This window comes from Chionomys nivalis, chromosome 3, assembly GCF_950005125.1.
Source record: "Chionomys nivalis chromosome 3, mChiNiv1.1, whole genome shotgun sequence".
Classification (NCBI taxonomy): domain Eukaryota; kingdom Metazoa; phylum Chordata; class Mammalia; order Rodentia; family Cricetidae; genus Chionomys; species Chionomys nivalis.
In genome coordinates, this window is record NC_080088.1 from 98277667 (window position 1) to 98301202 (window position 23536).

Genomic DNA, 23536 nt, shown 5'->3' on the forward strand with positions numbered 1-23536 from the left:
AGAAGAACACAGTATTAGATTCCTTGGAGTTGGAGTTGAAGGCATCTTAAATTGCCTGAAGGCTCTGAACTCTGTCTCTGTGACTGAGCAGCCAGGTTTTGTTTTTGTTTTGTTTTGTTTTTTTAAGGTAGGATCTTACTATATAGCCCTAGTTGTCCTGGAACTCACTATGTAGACCAGGGTGACCTCGAACTCACAGAGATCTACCTGGCTCTGCCTTCTGAGTGCTCGGATTAAAATCCCTGGCCTTGGGTCTTTGTTTTTGAGACAAGGTCTCACATAGTCCAGGCTGATCTCAAACTTGCTGTGTAGCCAAGAATGACCTTGAATCCCTGATCCTGGTGCTCAGGCTCTGCAGTGCTGGGATGACATACAGTGCACCACATCACCTGGGTTTATGTGGTGCTAGGAATGGAATCCAGGGCTTCATACATACTAGGCAATCATTCTACCAAATAAGTCACACCCCAGCCCAAAGTCTGGGTTTTTATTGAAACTTGAGGTATCTCATTATAGGAGCCAAGGGCTCTCTTCAGAACCTGTAGATCCCAGGTAGGTGCCCATATTCAGGCTTGTGTTCACTGTGAGTTGGGAATGTCAGACTAAAACCAACTATCATGGTATTCTTTAAACTGTCAAGTTTATTTCACTTATCTAAAAATATTTTTGGTCACTCAGAAGGTAGCCAGGGGGATCTCAGCTAGTTTGAGGCCAGTCTGGTCTGCATAGCAAGTTCCAGGTGAGCCAGGGCCACATAGTGAGACCCTGTTTCTAAATTATATATTTGATGTGCATATGTGTGCATGTGTGTAAACCTGCATACACATGTGTGCATGCATTCGTGTGTGCATGTGCTAATGCATTCATGTGTATGAGTGCATCCGTGCATGTGTGTATGTGTGTGCCTGTGTGCACACCTGTGTCTCTATGTGATCATGCATGTGTGTGTATGTGTGCTTGCATGTGCATATGACTGAAGACAGGAGTGACTTCCGAGGCCAGCATTACCCATTGCAGTAACTAGTTCAAGGGGAAACCTCAGTTTGCTGTGTTAAGGGTCACGATGACTTAGTAGAAGCTGTAGGAAGCCTGGATAAGGACCCTTGTGTTTTCTTTCTTGACTTGGCATCTCTATTCATTTTATAGATTGTGGAAATGGAGGCCTTGAGTTGTCATATATGTTTATATGTGCTTCACAACATTGGATATATCCAGGGCATGGGGATGCATCTCTGTGGCTCCTGTGAGTTGGGGCTTAGTCTAGAGCACCAGAGACAGTTTCTGAATTGTCTGAACTGACAGATAAATGGAAGCTGGCCTGGGTTTGTGGCTCCACTTAGCTGGTCCAGACCCTACCTCCTTGCCGGATTGAGCTGTTGTCTCCCAGTGCTCTCCAGATTCAGCCCCAGGCTAATAGGTACCCAGGTCTCTCTGAACACCCCCACCCTATTCCAACCTTGCCTTCTTTCTGCTGGGACCTTATCTGGTCCCACGCACAACAGCACTGCAGACTGAGATCAACCTTCAGTCAGTCTCCTCAGACGTGGGACCTGCCACAGGCTCGATCAGATCCTGGTCACATCCCAGTCTAGCTTCTTAATCCACTCACCACGCAAAGCCAAGCAAGCTCCCTGCCTAGTCCAGTCCTGGTCTAGGCCACACTACCATGCTGCACCAATATCCTGGGCACAGCTCCACCACTTCCAGGTCAGGTCGCCTCAGTTAGAACAGCTAAGCCCCTTGTTGGTGTACCAAACTCCCGGGTGCAGCCCAAACATATGTCCTTTCCTGCCCTAGCTCCCCCATTCCTCCCCCCCCCCAAGCCTACCTTGTCCAGCACTCTCTAGCCCTGCCAAACCAAGTCCCTGGACACAACCCTGCCAAGTTCACAGTCACATCCCTGTCCTGGCCCCACCACATCACACTCCAGCCACAGCGTCTTCCAAGTCCAGACTAATATAACCTCAGCACTCCTCAGGGAAACAAAGCTTGACTATCACCTGCCCACGACCCCTTGGGGAGTTTAGCCACACCCCTACTCTCTCCTTCCTCACCAAGAGCTCTAGAGCACAGCTTAACCACTTACACACACTCACCGCTACTCTGTCTTCATCCTATCTCTTCTCAAGAGGAGACTCTGCCCAGTCCCGCCTCTCCCTCTGCACCCAGCCTCTGGGCACTGCTGGATCATTCTCTGGTCAGAGTCAACCACAGACCAACCATACCTACCCTGTCTAGTCCCGCCCTACCCTCTTCTTCATCATGCCCAGAGCACATCCCAGCCATGCCCCTACTCTGAGTACCAGGTACTCAGACACCGGTCTTGCCCCGTCTCACCCTTCTCTGATTCCGCCCACTGTATCCAACCACGCCCCCTGACTGTCTGCCCCGCCCTCCTGCGCAAAGTCCCAGAGTGTAGTGTAGCTTAACCACGGTTCTACCCTTCCTTGTCCTAGCGCCACCCCACCACGCCCTAGCCTCGCCCCTGACGACTCCAGCACTAAGTCCTGAACATAACCTGACCTTGCCCCACCTCATCTCCCCTGGCCCCGCCCCTCTCGCCCCGCCCCGCTTACCCCTGTTCCTCCATCATCTCCTGCAGCTCCATGCACTTGAGCTCCACGCGCCGCTTGCGTTCGTGGTCCAGGATCTCCCGGTGCGCGCGCTTGACCAAGCCGGGCTCGGCGGCGCGCAGCTCCTCCTCCTGGCGCGGCCAGGTCCCGGACGAGACGCCGGGCTGCGGGAAGCCGTTGGCGGCGTCGGGCGGGGATGGCATGCCGGCAGCCCCATTGTTTACGGTGGAGGACATGACAACGGTCCTGGGCGGCAGGCCCTGCGGCATAGACAAAAACACAAGGCGGGGTGGTCACCTCTCGGCCATATGCTAAGCTTTCACTATACGACTTAATCCTGAAGGTTTAGAGCCCACTCGCGGCTCTAATCCGCTTGCTCTCAGGCTGTAGAGGGAGGGCCGATGACAGGTTGGCACCATCACTTCAGGACATGAATGTATTTCACAATAATCTTTTCCCATCTGTAAAGTGTAGACTGGGTCTTTGTGTTTTGTTTGTTTCCACTTCATTTTTTTCTTAGACAAGTTTTCCTATATCCCAGCCTGGCCTCCAACTCTTTATGTGGTCAAGTATGACCTTTAACTTCTGGTCCTCCTGACTCGGTCTCCTAAGTGCTGGGGCTACAGGCATGTGCAATCCCACTGTGGTGGGATGTGGTGCTAGGGATGGAACCCAGGGCATTGTACATGCTAGGCAAGCGCACTACACACTGCCCCAGTCCCTCCAATTCCAATGAACTTTAAAGAAAATCTATGGAACCAGACACATGGCTTGGAGGGTAAAGACACCTGCCGCCTAGCTTGATGGCTTCAGTTCAAAGCTCAGAATGCAAATCATGGAGAAAACTGACCTACACACACACAACACAAAAAATGTTACAAAATTTCTTCATCTCTTCCTTTTTTCCCATTTGTGTAGCTCTGGCTGTCCTTGAACTACCTCTGTAGACCAGGCTGGCTTCAAACCCAGAGATCTGCCTACCTCTGTCTCCTGAGTGCTGGGACTAAAGGTGTGCACCACCATACATAGCCTTTGAATATGAATACAACTTTTCAAAAAAAAAAAACCCATCTTATTTTCTGGTGTTCGGATCGATCCCAGGACTACATGAATGACAAGCTAGCAGCCTGCCACTTCAGCCTTTAATATATATATATTAGTGGTGCCTATGTTTAATCCCAGCATTAGAGAGGCAGAGGCAGGCAGATTTCTGAACTTGAGGCCAGCTAGATTTTCAGAGTGATTTTCGGGACAGCCAGGGTTACACAGAGAACCCTGTCTCAAAATCAAGCCAAAACAACAATAACCAAATAAGCAAAAGTAAGATATTACAAGGATCGATAGTGCACGCCTTTGATCCCCAGCACTTAGCAGGCAGAGGCAGGCAGATCTCTGAGGTCAGCCATGTCTACAGAGTGAGTTCCAGGACAGTCAGGGCTACAAAGAGAGACTCTGTCTCTAACAACAACAACAACAAAATAACATGAAATAATATAAAAGATAGTAAGACTTATTTTCTTTTATGCGAGAGAGTTTTGCCTGCCTGCATGTATGTGTAGCACCCATGTTGCTTAGCGCTTGAGGTCAGAAGAGGATAATGGATCCCCTGGAACTGGATTTATGGGTAGTTGTCAACCACCATGTGGGGACTGGGAATCAAACCCCAGTCCTCTGCAAGAGCAACAGACAAGTCCTCTGGTTCGCTGAGCCATCCCTCCAGCCCAGCTTCAGCCTTTCTGTTTGTTTGCAGTTCTGGCATTCAAACCGAGGACCTGGTACCTGCTAGAGTAAGTGCTTAATATCTAAGCTGCACCTCCAGTCAGCAGGCTCATAGCATGGGTGCTGTTCTGGCTCTCTTCAGTCTTCTGACTTCTGGTCTGCATCCACAGCAACCCTGCAGAAATGGAGGTTTCCCCAGGTTTGATTCCCTTCCTACCCTGGGTGCAGTTTTCAGTCCACCGCATCTGGCTAACTTTTCCAAAGCTAACATCACAGGGGGTAGTCTCAATAAGATTATCTCTTCCTTGTTCTGGAAACACTGCCCCCAAAGACTGCCCAAGGTGACATAAAAAATTAGCTTTCCAGGCAGCCATGTCCTCTTGCGTGCTAGGGGTGGAGTGGATCTGGAGACAATAAGTGCTAGGCCAAAAGTAGAACACACACACACACACACACACACACACACACGACCTCTATCTTAACAGAGGAAACCGCCTCCTAAGCTATTCCCGGGTCCTTTCTCTAAGGCTCTGCTAGTTGCTAAGCAACTGAAGACCTCATTCTCAGGGTGTGGGATGTGAAGGATACAGGGAAGGGTTGGGCAAGTGCAGTTAGGAGCCATCTCAGCAGCGCCCCTTCCTCTCGTCCCACTGTGGATGAATTTGGGGTTTTGCACATGCCAGATGATCACTGTGCCCTCTGAACTACAACCCCAGTCTCAATTAGCCTCTTTAAAAATGACCTGGCCACCTGGCCTGGATAGATCGTTCAGCAGTTAAGAATGTTTGGTGCTCTTGCAGAGGACCTGGGTTTGGTTCCCAGCACCCATATTGGACTGTTCACAGCAGTCTGTGATTATAGTTACAGGGAAACCCCATACCCCTTCTAGACAAGCAGACACACAGAAATAAGCTTTTAAAAAATTCTTATTCTGCCGGGCGGTGGTGGCGCACGCCTTTAATCCCAGCACTCGGGAGGCAGAGGCAGGCGGATCTCTGTGAGTTCGAGACCAGCCTGGTCTACAGAGCTAGTTCCAGGACAGGCTCCAAAGCCACAGAGAAACCCTGTCTCGAAAAAAACAAAAAGACAACAACAAAAAAATTCTTATTCTGGGGCTGGAGAGATGATTCAGAGGTTAAGAGTACTGGCTGCTCTTCCTGAGGTCCTGAGTTCAATTCCCAGCAACCACATGGTGGCTCACAACCATCTATAATGAGATCTGGTGCCCTCTTCTGGTGTGCAGGCATACATGCAGGCAGAATACTATATACTAAATTAAATGAAATATTTTTTTAAAAAGGAGGAAAAACTCTTATTCTGGGCCTGAAGAGATGGCTTAGACATTAGGAACACGGGCTGCCCTTCCAGAGAACGTGGGTTCAATTCTCAGCACCCACATGGCAGCTCCAGCTGTCCATAACGCCATTATATGGGATCTGGCTTCCCTTTCATGGATATACCTACAGGCAAAACACCAATGCACATAAAATAGCAATTAATTATTTAAAAATTCATATCTAGCTGTGTGTGACCCATTCCTTTAATCTCAGTGCCTGGAAGGTGAAGACAGGTGGATTTCTGGGAGTTGGAAGCCAGCCTGGTCTACATAATAAATTTCAGGCCAGTTAGAGCTACATAGTAAGACCCTGTCTCCAATAAATACATAAATGAGGATTAAATTTTTTACTCTTGCTGAGAACCACATTTATGGGAAAGTAGACAGAACTGTCCGAAGAAACTCACAGTGTTGCGACAGTGGTAAGGGAGACTTCAGGCCCTCTCTACGCCCTTGTGAATCCCAGCCAATAAGGTTCTATGCCAGGCTCCTCTGCTCTTAGCTGTGTGACCTTGAGGATACCACTGCCCATCTCTGAGCCCCTGATTCCTAACTGCAGATAGGTGCACCACTCACATTCTGCAGGCTAGGACAGTTCCTCGGGGCTTAGAGAAGGAAGTTGTTCAAAGTGGTTAATTTTAATTATCAATTTGATGTAATCTAGAGTCATCTGGGAAAGGAGTCTCAGTGAGGGACTGTCCAGTTTAAGCTGGCTTGCCTCTTAAAGGGGTTATCTTAATTGCATTCATTAAAGTAGGAAGACCTGCCTACTGTGGGCGGCACCATTTCCTAGGCAAGGAATCCTGGACTGCTGAAGAGTGGACGCAGGCACCGCTTCCTCACTCTCTGCTCTTGGTTGTGAATATGATGAGACCAGTTGCTCCAGGTCCCTAACACTCGACCTCTCTAGAGCAATGGGCGGTAACATTAAATTGTGAGCTTTTCCCCCTTTAAATTGCTTTCTTCAAAGGCAATGCTCTTTTGACAGGGTCTCATTATGTAGCTCTGACCTGGACCTTGCTTTGTAGACCAGGCTGGCCTCAAATGTACAGAGATCTGCCTGCCTGTGGCTCTGAGTGCTGGGATTAAAGACACGTAACACAACTTCGGATCTTTGTCGGAGTATTTAGCACAGCAACAAGGAATTAAAACACTGTCCAAATCCGCCTCTCTTCATCTCCAACCTTGTCAGTTCCCACCCCTGCCCATGGAACAGCCCGGAATCCCAAACCCTGTTCTACTCAGGTACACACACACACACACACACACACACACACACACACGTGCACACAATAAAAATAAAACATAAAAATTTGATCCCTCACCTCTCTCTTATGGCTCCCATTTATCCACTCATTCTCTTCCCCTGACATCTCCATCTCAGATCCTGCCTGGCCTCCCTGCCCCCAGACCCCTATCTTCCATGAGTACCCTGGAAGATAACCCAGGGCCACATAGGCTGAGCCACTCCATACTCCACACTGACCTTGAACTACCAGGAATCCCAGGTCGGCTGCCCATTCACTTTCCTCCTCCCTCAGCCTCCAGAGCACTACAACTTCAGGCTTTAGCCACTAGGCCGAGTTCCCAGGATGCCCTCTCCCAGACTCCTCATCAACGCTCATAGATGCCATCAACTCTCAGGAGACTTTTCTTCCCTGCTGGCTGGCACCATCCCCCGCAACCCCTTGACACTCACTGCTGTCACTGTAGATTGGCAAGCCTAGAGTAGCCTTGGGGCTTCTGAATCCCTACGGCCAGTCAAGTGCCTACGTGAGAGGAGCTCAGTGAGAGGGACTGAAGAAATCAAAGGCCATTACAAAGGGCGGATGGGATAAGAACACATGGCGTGGTCAGCCCTGCTGTCGCACACTCTCCCCTTGTTCTGCCTTCTTCTCCTTAAGTCAGGGTCCTCCCCATGCCTGGCAATCTGTCGGCTCCTGAGCCACGCTCCAGCCCCTCACTGGAGGATTCTAGGCAAACCTCTACCACTGAGCCACACCACAGCCCCTCACTGGGGGATTCTAGGCAGGTGCTCTATCACTGAGCCACACCCCAGCCCCTCACTGAAGGACTCTAGGCAGGGGCTCTACCACCGAGCCACACCCCAGCCCCACACTGGGGGATTCTAGGCAGGTACTCTGCTGCAGAGTTGGGCTCCCAGACACTTGCAGGCATATTATAGAAAAGCATTCTAGCACTGAGCAATGCTGCCATCTTGAAACTTCATCTCTTGCCACATTCTATTCCAAACCAGCCTCCAGCCCCTCACTCCTCCATTTTGTCTTGGCTCAGGTAGTTCAACTAGGTTAATTTTTTTGTTCTCTTCTCCACCCATCCTCTGGATTCCAGCTCAAGTGTTACCTCCCCCTGAAAGTTTTTCAGTTGGTAGGAAGTCTGAGTCACTCCCCTACCATTTTAGTCTGAACCTCTGATATGGCACTGAGGTTCAATGTGTTTGCATCTGGCTATCATGCCTGCCTACGGGCCCCATAACTGGGGCACTGCCCTAGCTTCTCAGAGCAGACCCCACACTCACAGTGCAGGAGGTTCCTGAGAGCTGTAGAGAGAGACTTCTGAGACTTCAGCCCCTAGAACATATCTCTGCTTTCTCTCTTTTTGGAAGTCGGATGCTTGAGATAGAATCTTGCTCTGTAGCCCTAATTGTTCTAAAATGATGTATGTGATACGGGTTGACTAACTCTCACTAATCCTCCTGCCTGCTTCAGCCTCCCAAGGGCTGGGATTACAGGCATGGATGATTGACAGGCGTTTTCATCCCCTACCCCTATACACCAAAAAGTGTCTCATGTCACAAAGACTGCTCTTGAAAGCACGTGTAGCTGAGGATGACTTTGAACTTGTGATTCTCCTTCCTCACCACCCCAAGTTCTGGGATTAGAGGTAGGTGCCACCCATGTATGATAGTCATCATCTTTTATAAAGTCATGTGAGCCTCCCAAGGAGAAGGTTGTACTGATGTGAGCTAAAACACCCATAACAGTCCTGATCCTAAAATCTAAAACAAGCACCTTTGGGGGGGTCAACATGACCCTTCTGTGTAGGATCATATGATGGATTGCAGCATAAACACAGAGACACTAAAATACTACTTAGAATGACCTACAGGGCTAGCGGGACGGCTCAGCAGGTTAACGGTGCTTACGGCCAAGACTGATGATCTGACTTTGAGCCTTGGAACCTATGCAGTGGAAGGAGAGAGGCTACACCACTCTCAGAGAGTCCTCTGACCTCCACATGTGCACTGTGGCTTGTGTGTCTGGGCACACACATACACAATTGAAATGAATTTAAAATGCATAATAATCTATGGACTAGGTGCAAAGATATATATGAAACATAAATAGTTGGGCATGGTGATGCATACCTGTAATTCCAGCTTGGGAGGCTAAAGTGGGAAGGTTATGAGTTCAAGGCCAGTTTGGACTACAGGAGTACGTAAGAGACAGGGTTTGTCTCAAAACAAAACAAAAAACAAACACCCCTCCCCCCCAAAAAAAAAACTAAACAGGGGCTTGGGCGATAGCCCAGTGGGCAGAATGCTTGCTTGTAGCCAGTATGACCCAAGTTGGGTCCCCAGAAGTCTCTTAAAACGTCAGGGTACAGGTGCATACCCCACCTTGTGGGGAAGGCGGACTCAGATAGATCTTTGGAGTTCACTGGCCTACTTGAGCTCCAGGTCAGTGAGAAACATTTTCTCAGAAAACAAAAACAAAAACCAATCAACCAAAACCAAAACCAAACCAAACAAGCAAAAAAACAACCCAAAACCCAAACTGGACGACACAAAAGGCACATGGCGCTTATACAGACACACATTCTCTCTCTCTCTCTCTCTCTCTCTCTCTCTCTCTCTCTCTCTCTCTCTCTCTCTCTCTCTCTCTCTCTCTCTTTCTCTCTCTCTCTCCAAATCTGGGAATGGAGATATGGCTCAGTTGGTAGAGTCTTGCTTAGCATGTGTGAAGCCCCAGGGTCCATTCCCAGTACCACATAAACCAGGTTTGGTGGGGCATGCCTGCCATTCTAGTACTTGAGAGATGGGGGGCAGGAGGATCATAAGTTCAAGGTCACCTTGGGCTACCTAATGAGTTTTAGAATACATGGCGGCACACAATCCCATTTGAGACAAAAAAGGGGGGATGGGTGGGATACAGCTCAGTGGTTGAATGCTTACCTAGTCTTCACAAGGCTCTGAGTTAAATGCTCACACACACGAAAATATTCCAAAATCTGCAAAAATACAGTTGAAATTGGAAACATTTCTGGGCCCTAGTATTTTTTTATAAGGGAGCTATACTCTGTCTTTTGTTCTATTGATTTACCTGTATTCAAAATAGACATTAAATAACATAATGTGCGTAGGTTTATATCGGAGGACCACGGTGCCCTACCCTGTTCCAGCATGCTTGCTTAGTGAGTGGATGGAACAGTGACACCCTGAAGATCAGATTTCCTGAGGACACAGTCTGGAGCAGCTCACAAATATAGTCACAGTCCAAACGACTGAACAGATGGAAACAAAGGAACTAATGTATAAAGGTAGGGAAGGATTTTGGGAAATGGTACATGTTGAATCTCGCTCCCCCCCACACAACTAACTTTCTAAAATTGGAATGGGTTAGGCAGTGTTTAGAAGTAATATATTTAGGAAGCATTGAGGGATTTTCATTGATCATATACCCAATTTAAGTCAATATGACAAGAAGGATTCCAGAAGTCTAAGCTATCTTCAGCTACATCAACAAAAATATTGAGAAGCGAGCAGATGAGAAGACACAGGTAGCCAGAATCTCCATCATCATACATCTGAGGGACCACAGAGGATTCAGGTCACACTGGGCTGAGACTTCTGCTAAGAATTCCGATAACTGTTGTCAGATTTGGCAAATAAAAACATGGGCTTCCTCATTAAATAAAATTTGAATTTCATGAAGTTCATATTTGGGACAGACTTCTAAAAATTATTCATTGTTTCTCTGAAGTTCAGATCTAATTGGGTGCCCTGTATTTTATATGTCAATCAACCTGTGATACATCTCAGATCCAAATCTCGGGAGGTGAGATTATTATAGTTCCCTAGGTGATGCACTTTTGTTTTTTTTCCCTCTCTTTCTTTCTTTTGACAGAGCCTCACTACATAGCCAAGTGTGGCCTGAAACTCTCTCTTTTAAGATAAAAAAAATTGAAACTGAGTCTCAAGTGCCCAGGTTGTCCTTGAACTAACTATTGCAACCAAGGATGATCTTGAACTTCTGGTTCTCCTGCCTCCGTCTCCCAAGTGCCAGACAGATTTTTTTTCTCTAGAACTTTTGATCTTCCTGCCTTAGCCTTCTGAATGCTGGGTTTATAGGTTCAAGTCACAACCTCTGGCTTTTCCTTCTAAGTTGTGGCCATGGATGAAGGTTTGGGGAATACTACCTCAGGACATAATGGCTTGCAAACTGCACAAGCTGTCTTTAATATTGGCAATCTGTTGTCAGGGGAGTTTCTGTCCTGCCCAGTTCCCACAGTCGTTAGGTCCCAAAGAATCACACAGAGGTCTACATTAGTTATAAACTGATTGTCCTATTAGCTCAGGCTTTTTATTAACTCTTATAACTTATATTAGCCCATTATTCTAGTATATGTTAGCCACATGGCTTGGTACCTTTTTTAGTGGGGCGGGTCACATCTTCCTTCTTCTGTGTCTGGGCAGGACTGCAGAGGAACGGGCTTCCCTCTTTCCAGAATTTTCCTGTCCTAATTGACCCGCCTCTACTTCCTATCTGGTTGTCCTGCCTCTACTTCCTGCCTGGCTCTTGGCCAATCAGCCTTTATTTAAAACACAATCGACAGAATATAGACAATTGTCCCACACCAGCAGTCAGCAGTGTTAGTTCTAGTTTGGACATGAAGGGTATTAGGAGTTCCTGGACATCAAGGGAAGATTCTCTGAAAGAGTCACTATTGGCTTAATTTTGGAGCCCCATAACAGGGTAGCAAAGCAGCAGAGGGCTGAGGAAGTGGCTCAGTAGGTAGAGTGCTTGCTTAGCCTGTGGGAAACCCTGCCTTTGATCCTCAATGCCACATAAGCCAACTAAGGAGCTCCACGCCAGCTGCGATGCTTGCCTGTTACCGTCAGCACTCAGGAGGTGGAGTCAGGAAGACCAGAAGTTTGAGCTCATCTACAGAGCTACAGAGTGAGTTCAAGTGGGTCTGGGCTACATGTGACCCTATTGCAAAACAACATAGGGGAAAAAAAAATCCATCAGAGTGAGCAAAGTCCTTGAGTGTTTGAGGAAGACCCGTGGAGGTTGAGGACAAACTCAGGGCAGGCTAGAGAGTCTTTGGAAGAGTTTATAGAGGTTCCAAACCATCCAACCCCTCCCCACAGCCTCCCTCCCGCCCCGCCCTTTGCTGGTCTCAGCAAAGGGCTCTCTTCATTGCCATTAGGACTTCAGGACCACGGACAGAGCACACGTCGCAGGCGGGGTGGGGATGGGCGGTTGAGGGGAGAGTTAGGAGTACGGTTTTTTTGTACCTAGGACTTTCTTGCTTAGTTCGAACAGAACTTACCCTGCCTTTCCCTGCCCCTGCCTGCTGGAGATTTCCATACGCAGGGGGACTCTCAGGATCCAAGACCTCAACGCTCTCAAGTGTACAAGTTTCCATGCTTGCTTCAGCAGCACATATACCACAATTGGAACGATACAGAGATTAGCATGGCCCTTACCCAGAGGGTTTTTTTTTTTTAACTTGAATTTAGTTTTATTTTTAACTTTTTTTTTTATACTGGGTATTGAACTCAGGATTTTGTACGTAGTTCTTCTACCTATGAGTCATACCCTAGCCACTGAGTCACACCCCAGCCCCTCACTGGGGGGATTCTAGACAGGTGCTCTACCACTGAGCCACACCCCAGCCCCTCACTGGGGGATTCTATGCAGGTACTGTAGACTCTATCTTGAATTCTAGCAGACTTCAGCCTAGTTGATGAGGGGAAGTTAAGTTGCTCTAAACGTACTTTTTCCAATCTGTAGAATGAGGCTGTTATTTAGTAGCTGGGTGAGATCATTCCTCCTTTCTTTTTTTCTCAGGGATAGGCTTGCAATGAAGGGAGAACTGAAGCCACACCCCATCCCCTCCTCCTAATATAACAGCAAACACCATCCGGGGAGAGTGTGCTTTTGTCTGCAATGGTCAGGGAAGCTGTTGACTGAATGATGGCCAGGTGTGGCTGCAATCCCAGAATTCAGGAGACTGAGGGAGGAGTATGAGAATTCCAATGCCAGCCTGAGATACACAGTGAAATGAAGGACATCTTGGGCAGCTTATCATGAGATCCTGTCTCAACAACTTAAAAATAAAATGCTTGACAAGGCGGTACATACCTGTAATCTCAATACTTGGGAGATGGAGGCAGGAGGACCAAAGGTCCAAGAGCGTCTTTGACTACACAACACATTGAAGCCAGCTTGGACTATATGAAACATCAAACAAAGAAATAAACAAGTAAACCGGTTAGAAATGGGGAGGGGCTCAGTGGATAAAAGGGCTTGTCACAGCAGCCTGAGGCCTCAAGTTCGATCTCTGGAAGCCACGTAAAGTTGGAAGGAGAGAATCAATTTCATAAAGGTGATCTGGTCCTAGCACATCCCCCATCATATACACAATAAGAATAACATGGCTATTGAGTAGCGGTGGGGTACAAAACACACACACACACACACACACATATATGTACACACACACACATATATACTTGATGTGGAATTCTCCTCTGCATGCATGAATATGTTTTATACCACTGGTTAATATAGAAGCTGCTTTGGCCTATGGCAGGGCAGAATACAGGTAGGTGGGAAAACTAAACTGAATGCAGGGAGAAAGAAGGCGGAGTCAGAGAGATGCCATGGAGCCACTAAAGGAGAGAGACACTAGAGACTTACAGGTAGGCCACAGCCTCGTGGCAATAGATTAATAGAAATGGGTTAATTTAAGAGATAAGAACTAGCTAGAAATACGCCTGAGCGATCTGCCAAACAGTGTTGTAATTAATACAGTTTCTGTGTGATTATTCGGGTCTGGGCAGCCCGGAAACGAAAGCACAGTCTCTGTTTATGTATATTGTCAGAGACATGCTTGGTGCGTCTGGTGAAAAACCAAATGAAATGAAATCCCCCAAGGTTCAACAACATTTTGTCAACGTATTTTATCAAGCTGGCAAAGAGAGCCATCTCCATCACCGTCACGGTGGATCACTCATGTTCCTAAGGGCAGAGTCCTATCAGCTCCTCCCCTCATGCCATGGGAACCCTCAGCTTCTGCAGCCTGGGAGCAGAGAGTGGCACAGAGCAGCAGCCACAGTGACTGGTGCCTCCATTGTGATCCCTGCCCATGATGGTCAGGACTGGACTACAACGCCCTGAGCCTTGGAATCTGTCCTTCAAAGTTACTCAAGGTGTGGTTTCTCTAGCGCCCTCTAGAGGAAAAATCCAGGAACAAAGGATGGAAAGGAGATGTTTAAAATGCCGTCTGTGAGGGTTTGGTGAGGGTGAATTGGAATGAGTGAAGACTGGCATGATGGTGGGAGCTCTTCCTGGAGAAGTGTGACTCCCCCTTCTTTTTTTCATTTTAAAAGCTGCACTTATCGTGTGTGTGGTACAAATGCGGAGGCCAGAGGACAACTTGGGAGAGTTTGTGCTTTCCTTCCACCATGTGGGCCCTGGGAATTGAACGCTGGTTGTCAGGCTTGCTGGGAAGTGCCTTTACCATCTTGCTGATGTCTCTCTTTTCTTTTTTGACGGGGTCTCGTATAGCTCAGGCTGGACTCAAACTGTCTATGTAGCCAAGGATAACCTTGAAATTCTGGTCATCCCATCTCCACTTCCCAAGTGCTCGGATCACAGCTTCATACAAGATAGGCAAGCAGTCTACCAGCTGAGCTACATCCCAGCCCTGCTTTTCCCTACCCCTTTTCCCATGCTAATTTGCTTTTGGTACAGGGTCTGGCTATGTATCTGCTGACCTTGGACGTGCAAGCTTTCTGCTTTGGACTCCAGAGCACTGAAATTACAGGTATGTGCTATCACCCAGCCCCTTTGTCTGTAAAATGGGGTTTAACATAAGTACTTCCTCTCAAAGAAGTTATGAAGAGCAAAGAAACTGATCTGTGTACAATTTATGTGCCAGGTAGCTGTGGACACCTACAGTCCCAGTACGTGGGAGGCTGAAGCAGTAAGACCATGAGTTCAAGCTCAGCCTGTGATATATGGTGAGTTCCAGGTCAGAGTGGGCTGCCGTACCGAGAGACCGTGTCTCTGTCTCAAAACAAACAAACAAACAAACAAGCAAACAAACAAACATGCGTACATTGATGGGGATATCGCTTAGTACCATGCAAAAAGCCCTAGTTTTGATTTCCAGCAGAAACCAACTGTGGTGTCCCCAAACTTGCAACCCAAGCATTCAGGAGGACAAAGTGTTCAACACAATCCTCAGCAACAGAGGGAATTTGGAGCCACCCTGGGCTATATGAGATGCTGAGCTCTGGAGAAGGAGAGGAGGAAAAAGGGAAGGGGAGGAGGGAGGAGACGCCACAGTGAGCCGCAAGAGCTGGAAGCAAGGAGAAGCTGGCATCTCCCGGCAGCGAGAGGGTTACAGCGGCTTCCTCCCAGCCTCCTTGGTGTCTCTGGGGAAGAGTTGGAGCTGCTGTTTGTTACCCAACCCTCCAGAAGACGCTGCTGCAGCTGGGAGGAAAAGACCAAACTGCTTCTTTTCAATTATTCAGCGACTGGAGCTTCCTGGGGCCCCTGCTGGAGCCGGAGGAAAATCTTGGCGGGAGCTTCTTTCACTAGGGCACCTGGGCTGGAGCCAAGGTGGGACCTGGGGGAGAGATAGGCAGCCTGGTTTGTGCAGTGCTGGGTCCTCAGTGCTGTGCCTTGACAGCCGGCCTCATGGTCCCTTCTCCTGTCCTTCTCTGTTCAGTCTAGACCTCTGTCTAACCACCTGGGCTGGGCCAGGGTTTGGCCCCCCCCTTTCCTGCAGCTTCAGTCTCTGCTGTTGAATATGGATGATCGGATGATCGTGCATAGCCTAGGAGAAGCATAGGCTGCCCTGAGAGTATGTGGGTTTAGGCAACCTGTCCAGAGAGAGGCTAGCTCCCATCTCCCCTGCTATATTCTGCACTATTTGGAACACACCAGCCGATACCGTTCCTTGTGTCTGGAATGCCCCACCTTCCATTCATTCTGCCGAAATGGGCAATGTCACCTCTTCTCTGAAGCCTCCAATGACTTTCTAAAATATGTCCTCCTGGGGGAATGTGCCTCTGGGGTCACCTTTTGGCTTCTGCTCTTGTTCTGTTATGCTCTATCTTTGGCTGAGTGGCAGGCATATTTGCTTGTCTGTTTATGTATTATTTATTGTCTTGTGTAGCTCAGGCTGGCCTTGAACTCCTTCTGTAGCCAAGGATGACCTTGAACTCCTGATTCTTCTGCCTCTCCCTCCTGAGTGCTGGGGTTACACGCTTTAATCAACACGCCCAGTGTCAGCTGTACTCAGGATCAAACCCAGGGCTTTGTGAACACTACCCAGGGTTTTGTGCACGCTACCGCTACCAGCCAAGCCACATCCCCAGCCCTGTTTTTGAGATAGTGTCTCACTAGGTAACCCTGGCTAGCCTGGGATTCACTTTGTAGACCAGGCTGGCCTCGAACTCACAGAGCTCTACCAGCCTCTGCCTCTCAAGTGCTGGGATTAGAGGTGTGTGCCACCATACCTAATTTCCTATTCTGGACTTGACTCATGATTCGCGTGTCTCAGTCTCTTGCGTGTTGGGATCACTCCCCAGCTTGGTCGAGGTCTCTCTAAGAATGGTTAGTTAGTCTGTCTTCCTGTTCTTAGTGTCTTGTAGGGGCCTTCACACAGGGCAGCCAACTGTGACCATCTCAGTGCCTGAAGGTGGAAGTAGGAGGATCAGTAGTTTGAGGTCAGCCTTGGTTACATAGTGAGTTCAAGGTCTGCCTGTTCTGCATGAGACCTTATGTCAAAATACACAAAGCAAAAATCCAACCTGGGGCAGGCAAATAGCTTAGTGGAGGAGGCTGCTTGCCACCAAGGCTGAGGACCTGAGTTCAGCCCCCAACACACATGGTGGGAGAAAGAACTGACTCCTGTAAGCTGTCCTCTGACCTCTACATGTGTGTGTCATGATACACGCCAACTAACTAACTGATGAACTAACTGTAAGAAAAATCTAGCCCGTGGGGCTGGAGAAACGGCGTAGCAGTTAAGTGCACTGGCTGCTCTTCCAGAGGACCAGGGTTCAAGTCTCAGTACCCACATGGTGGCTCACAACTGTCTGTAACTCCAAGATCCAAGATCTGACACCCTCACACAGACATACATGCAGGCAAGACACCAATGCACATTAAAGAAAGAAGGAAGGAAGGAAAGAAGGAAAGAAAGAAAGAAAGAAAGAAAGAAAGAAAGAAAGAAAGAAAGAAAGAAAGAAAGAGAAAAATCAGCCTGTGCTTGCAGTGGTAGGGAACTCACTTCCTGTGTGTTACCACTGTCACCTGTCATCTCCAGGGACTTCAGCGGAAGCTGTCCTTAGTCCTTGCTCCCAACGTCCAGTCTGCGTACTTCTGACGCTTGCACTGTCATCCCCGTCACAAGGCCGGGAAGCTGGCCCAGTGTCTGAATGAGACAGGAAGGACTTGTCTTCTAGCCAAGCTCCTCTCCCTATTCTAAAGCTTCCAACTTGAATCCCCAGATCAGAAGCTGGGATGGCAGATTCCCAGAGCCAAGGTGGCATCCACTATGTGCTTGTCGAGGAGAAACTACAGTCTGGGTCACACAACCCAAGTGACCCCAGTGCAGACCACCGAAGTCCAGAGTTGGCCATACAGAGCTTCGTATGGGACAGACCCCACCACGCCAGGAGTTCAGACGAGCATCATCAACCAGGGGCGACAGATACTCTACACTCCAGGCTTACAGACCCTGGAATAGACCAGAATAGGCAATACTGCTCTCGAACCCCACACAGACACCCCCCCCCAACTCAGCAGACAGCTATTGAAAGCAGAGCTGGGGGCTTAGGGTGTGGCTCGGTTGCTACTGCGCTTGTCTAGCGTGCACTAAGCCTTGGGTTCCATCTCCAACACAGCATTACATCAGAGTGATGATACACACTTGTGATCCCAGCACTTGAGAGGTAGAGGCAGGAGGATTAGCGTTTCAAGGTCACCCTCAGTGGATAGTCCAGACGGTTCGGCAGGTAAAGGCACTCGCTTCCAAGGCTGAGTTTGGTTCCCCAGAACCCACATGGTACAAAGGAGAGAAGTGACGCTTATTCTCTAACCTCCACAAATGTGCCTTGCTATGGCGTGTGCACTTACACATACGTGCACGTTTGTATATGCACACATGCATAAAAAGGTAATCCTTGGCTGTATAGGCAGTACAAGGCCAGCATTGAAAAATGAGATCTTATCTTGGCTTCATGGTGGATTAAGGTGCACACCTTTAATCCCAGCACTTGGGAGGCAGAGGCGGGCGGATCTCTGTGAGTTCGAGGCCAGCCTATAAGAACTAGTACCAGGATAGCTAGGTCTATTACACAGACAAACACTGTCTTGGAAAAAAAAAAAAGAATAAACTGTGATCCTATCTCAAAAATAAAATAAAATAAAGGGTTAGAGAAATGGTTTAATTGGAAAAATGTATGGGAAGCAGCAGGACCTGAGCTCCCATCTCGGCTGTGGAGCTGGAGCCGTGGCTCAGCAGTTAAAAGTATTTCCAGGCCTTCCAGAGGACCACAGTTCTGTTCCCAGCACCCTGCAGGGCAGTACACAACCATATGCAACTCCAGCACCAGAGTATCCAGTGCCTCCAAGGGTCCAGTGTTTTCTGGCCTCTGAGGGCATCCACACACCCATGCATGCACACAAACCAATTTAAAAGGTCTTAAGGAGAAAAGCTGGACATGGTTGCTGGGCATGGTGGTTCATGCCTTTAATCCCAGCACTCAGCGGGTAGAGGCAGGCAGATCTCTGAGTTTGAAGCTAGCCTGTTCTACAGAGAGAGTTACAGAACAGCCAGGACTACACAGAGAAACCCTGTCTCAAAAGACAAAAACAAATAAGCAACAAACAAAAATGCAAAGCCGGGGAGTGTGCATTTGCAATCCCTGGTGAATCCCTGGTGCTTCCTGCCCAGCTAGCCTGCCTAAGCCCCAGGGTCAGCGAGGCCCTGCTTTTAAAATAAAGAGGGTGCCATGTGAGAAACAAAATTTAAGACTGCTATCTAGCCCCATACACAAGGCACAAATGTGGGTGCGCCCACACACACATACACACACCTGCACATACTACACATGCACACTTGCACATACCATACACACACCTGCACATACCACACACACATCCGCACATATCATACATACCTGCACATACCGTACACACACATCTGCAAATACCACACACACCTGCACATACCACATACACACTTGCGCATACCTAATATACACACCTGCACATACCACATACACACATGCACATACCGTACACACACACCTGCACATACCATACACACACACCTGCACATACCGTACACATACACACACACACACCTGCTAATACCACACATGCACACCTGCACATACCATACACACACCTGCACATACCACATACACACCTGCACATACCGTACATATCTGCACATACTGTACACATACACCTGCACATACCACACACACACACACACATCTGCTAATACCACACATGCACACCTGTACATAGCATACACACACACCTGCACATACTATATTCATACCTGCACATATCACACACACACACACACCTACACATACCACACACATACCTGCACATTCCACAATACATCCCTGCACATACCACAATACACCCCTGCACATACCACACACATACGTGCACACACCACACACATACCTGCACATATCACACACACTGAACAAACAAACAAATATATAAATAAATGGAAGTTGTTGGGAGGTGATGTGTCAACTCTGAAGCTATTGGTAGGAGAGGCGAGTACTGGCCAGACAGCTGGTTTCTCCCTTTGGAGAGTGTTGGTGGAGTCTGGGGCAGATGCTGCCTCCGTCCACATAACCTCATTGTGGAAAATTCCCTCTATTGACTTGCCTCTAATCAGGCAGGCTGCCCTGGGCATCCCCCTCAGGTTCCTGCTGGGCCAGCTGAGATCAAAGAGAGAACCAAAGAGAGTTGGGCTGGGGGCTGGAGCATCGCCTGCCCTTCCTATTGATCCAGATGCGACTCTTGTTGCTAGGGAACAGCCTCCAGTCTCTCCCGGTCCTTCCTCCCCCAGGGGCTGCAAGATTGGGCAGTAAAGGGAGTAAGAGACAGAAAGAGACATCACGTTCGTTCTCTGTGTCTTTCCACACTAACGATCTCTGTAATCAAGCCTGGAGTCCTCTTCCTGCTGGGGAAGAACTTCTGTGCCAGGAACTCCATTTTCTCACCAAATAGACCCCTTTATTTTGCCACACATTTATATGCATCTCTGGTTACTAAAAATCCACACACTCACTGCACAAACGGGGGGGGGGTGTAGTCTTCTAGGAAGACCAGAGACTCACCACGAAGGTTCAGAGAGGGGGAGGGGAGACATGAAGGGGTAAATAGAAAAATCAAGGCAAGACTCGGGCTCAAGCAGGGGCGGCACACATCTGTAATCCCAGAACCTGGGAGGTGGAGGCCAGAGCGTCAAGACCGCGGTCCCAATAAGGCAAATTCACACAAAAGAGAAAATTCACCGAAACGAGACTGCAGGCTCCTGCGTCCTTTCTCTGCTTTCAACTTGGATTTCATGATTTGATTTGGGGAAAAAGTCTCTGAAGACAAATTCACACTTGCATTTTTGAGTGGGCTGACTTTTTTTTCTCCCTTCTTAAAACGTGGGATGAATTTCATAGTAATTTTTCTTGTTGTTGTTTCAAGTGCTGTAATCTAAAACGGTAAGTCATGTTTTTTCAACAGGCGTCGAAATGCACTGGGTTTGGGGGGCTGAAATTGACTAAACAATGCAAATCAGCCCCTCTCATCACGGCTACTATTTTGCACATTTTATCAGCCCTATTCTGCTCATCTTTCCTCAGTTTTTATTTTTTTGGTGTTTCATGACAGGGTCTCTCTGTGTTGTCCTGGCTGCCCTAGAACTCACTCTGTAGACCAGGTTGGCCTCAAGCTCAGAGATCGGACTGTCTCTGCCTCCCAGGGATTAAAGGCGTGCGCCACCACCTCCCAATGACTTGACTTTATTCTTTTTTGTTGTTGTTGTTGTTTCATTTTTTCTGTTATTTTAAAAAAGTTGGACGCCTTTAATCCCAGCACTCAGGAGGCAGAGGCAGGCGGATCTCTGTGAGTTCGAGGCCAGTCTGGTCTACAAGAGCTAGTTCCAGGACAGGAACCAAAAAGCTACGGAGAGACCCTGTCTCGGAAAAAAAAAAAAGTTGAGTGTGTGTGGCACACCCCAGCAGTTGTTATATGGTGACTTATTTATAGCGTATTTAGAATTAGGTCTCTCTTCAGGAGAACTTCCCTTACAGGTGGGGGAAGGAGAGTTTTCCTCTTTCCCTTGGTTCCTTTTTATTTTATTTTTATTTAGTTCGTGTATGTCCCAGTGAAGGTTTGCCAGTGGAGGCCATAGATTAACCCCAGACACCATTTCTCAGTAGCTGTCAACCCTGGTTTTTATTTTTATTTTTTAATTAATTTTTTGAGGTTTTGTTTGTTTGTTTTTCAAGACAGGGTTTCTCTGTGTAACAGACTTGGCTGTCCAAGAACTCATTCTGTAGACCAGGCTGTCCTTGGACTCACAGAGATCTGCCTGCCTCTGCTTCCTGAGTGTTGGAATTAAAGATACGAGTCACCAAACCTGGCCTACCTTGGTTTTTGAGATGGGCCCTTCACGGGGAATACAGCCCATCAACAAAGCTAGGTTTCCATCTCCCTTGCACTGAAGCCACACTTATGCCCTGCCATGCCCAGCTTTGGGCATCAAATTCAGGCTCACACATGTTAGCAAGCACTTTACCGACAGATCCATCCCCCAGAGGCCCTCCCCACTCTCCCACTCCCCACAGCCCCGGCTGTTTCTTTCAAATCTTTTCTTTCTTTGATAGGCTGTCTTCCTCTGCAGCCCAGGCTAGCCTCAAACTATGTAACCCAGGAGGTCACTGAGCTTGTGACTGTCATGCCTCAGCCTCCCAACTACCATCCCCAGATATCAAACCTTTTCTGTTTTGTTTTATCTGAAGCTGGAGGATGCTTTCATTACAATGTTGAGAGAAAATGAAAACCACAACGGGGCAGGCAGGTCATGGCCCCACAGCTGTTGGCTTGGGGGTGGAGAAGAGGAAGGAAAAACCGCGCAGAGCAGGGGGAACCATGCTCAGACATCGGCTGGTGTATCAGAGAGAAAGGGAGAAAGAGCAACAGGAGAACTTATTTTCTGAGCTCTAACTCATAAAGCAGGCAGCCTCAGCCAGGCTGAGTGGTAGAGGCGCCATACGCAGCTGCCTCAAACCATTTAAAAAAAATAAATTGATTAAAAGATGGTGTGCTCACACACACACTCATGCACGCGCGCACACACACGCATGCACACACACGCACGCACACACACTCACACACGCATGCACACACACTCACACACGCGCACACACATACACACGCACACACACACACGCATGCCATAGCAAACACACGATGTCATCTGGCAGCCTGGAGGATCCAGTTCTGCCCTTCCACTGTGTGAGTCCCAGGGGCTTGAACTCAGGCCAGGTCGGGCTTGGTGACAAGGAATTTTACCCATTGAGCCATTTCACCAGCCCCAAACCCTTTCTTAAACATCTAAGGAAGGAGAGTCCGCCAAAGCACTCAAAAGCTCAGCAGGCTGCCTGGGAGGGGCTCAGACAGACCCTGGACGGTTGCTGGAAGCCCTTGGTCCCAGCCTTGCCTGCCACCTGCTCAGTCTCAGCTCTAGAGCATCCTGACAGTTCCTTCCGAGACCTCTGCCCAGTGCTCGACACACACTTCAACTCTGAGAGGCACAGCATTTCAGGGTCCTTGACAAATGGTAACCAATTAATGTCAATTAATCTGATTATCCTAAATAGTTAATTAAGCAGTTAATTAACAGCATCGTTGACAATAACCCGTGGATCCCTCAGGGATGGAAAGTGGGGCTATGAAGGAGGCCCTTGATTCTCTGGGAAGGGGTGAGTCTCTTGATGTCACGCGGGGGGAGATGGGTACTCATGCCTTCCCATGCCTGCCTTTCCTACTTTGCCATCAACAAGGAATCTCCATCACCGCTTGGGAACCCACTCATGCCGTGAGCTCCGCCTAGACCCTGGCCAGGGTGAAAGGGTGATAAATAGCTGGGTCTACAAGCACAGGTCTGTCATCCCCAGAGACCGATAGCTTCAGGCCTGCCTGGGCAACTTGGTGAGTCTGTCTGCAAATCAAAGCAAAAAGAGTGCGGAGGATGTAGCTCGGTGGTAGAGCCCTTGCTCAGAACCCCTTCGTGAGGGTTTAGGACTGCTTCCCAGAGGGTGGTCACTTGTTCAGCATGCGCAAGGTCCTGGGGTCAGTTCCCAGGAGAGGAGACATCTGTGGGAGAGGCCAGGAGAGGAGGGGAAATTGCATCTGTCTGGCTAAGGTTCCAGAACCAACTCTCTGTGTCTGATGCCTCCTTCTTCCCAGAACACGTGCCTCATAGCTTATCACCTTCACCAGGGCCATGGACTCCTCAAGTTGCACAGTAGCCTGGATGGGAATGGTCAGCCTCCAGGCCCCTCGGAAGAGGAGGGAACGAGCCACCCTAATGTCAACCTATGCAG

General features: G+C 48.5%; 1 protein-coding gene and 1 non-coding gene across 3 annotated transcripts in view; one reads left to right on the forward strand and one right to left on the reverse strand.

The window, feature by feature from the left end:
• Srrm3 (serine/arginine repetitive matrix 3) overlaps positions 1 to 23536 on the reverse strand; it is a 68401-nt gene that overhangs the window by 34032 nt on the left and 10833 nt on the right. For both annotated transcript variants that reach the window (XR_009056826.1, XM_057764358.1), the window contains exon 2: positions 2577 to 2833. Coding sequence is in view for 1 of the 2 variants with exons in the window: in XM_057764358.1 (XP_057620341.1) it covers positions 2577 to 2809 (233 nt within the window). In the remaining variant the exon portion in view is untranslated. The remainder of the gene's footprint in view (positions 1 to 2576; positions 2834 to 23536) is intronic.
• Positions 12303 to 12404, forward strand: LOC130872288 (U6 spliceosomal RNA). The gene has a single exon (XR_009056900.1). It is a non-coding gene; the product is annotated as a U6 spliceosomal RNA (small nuclear RNA).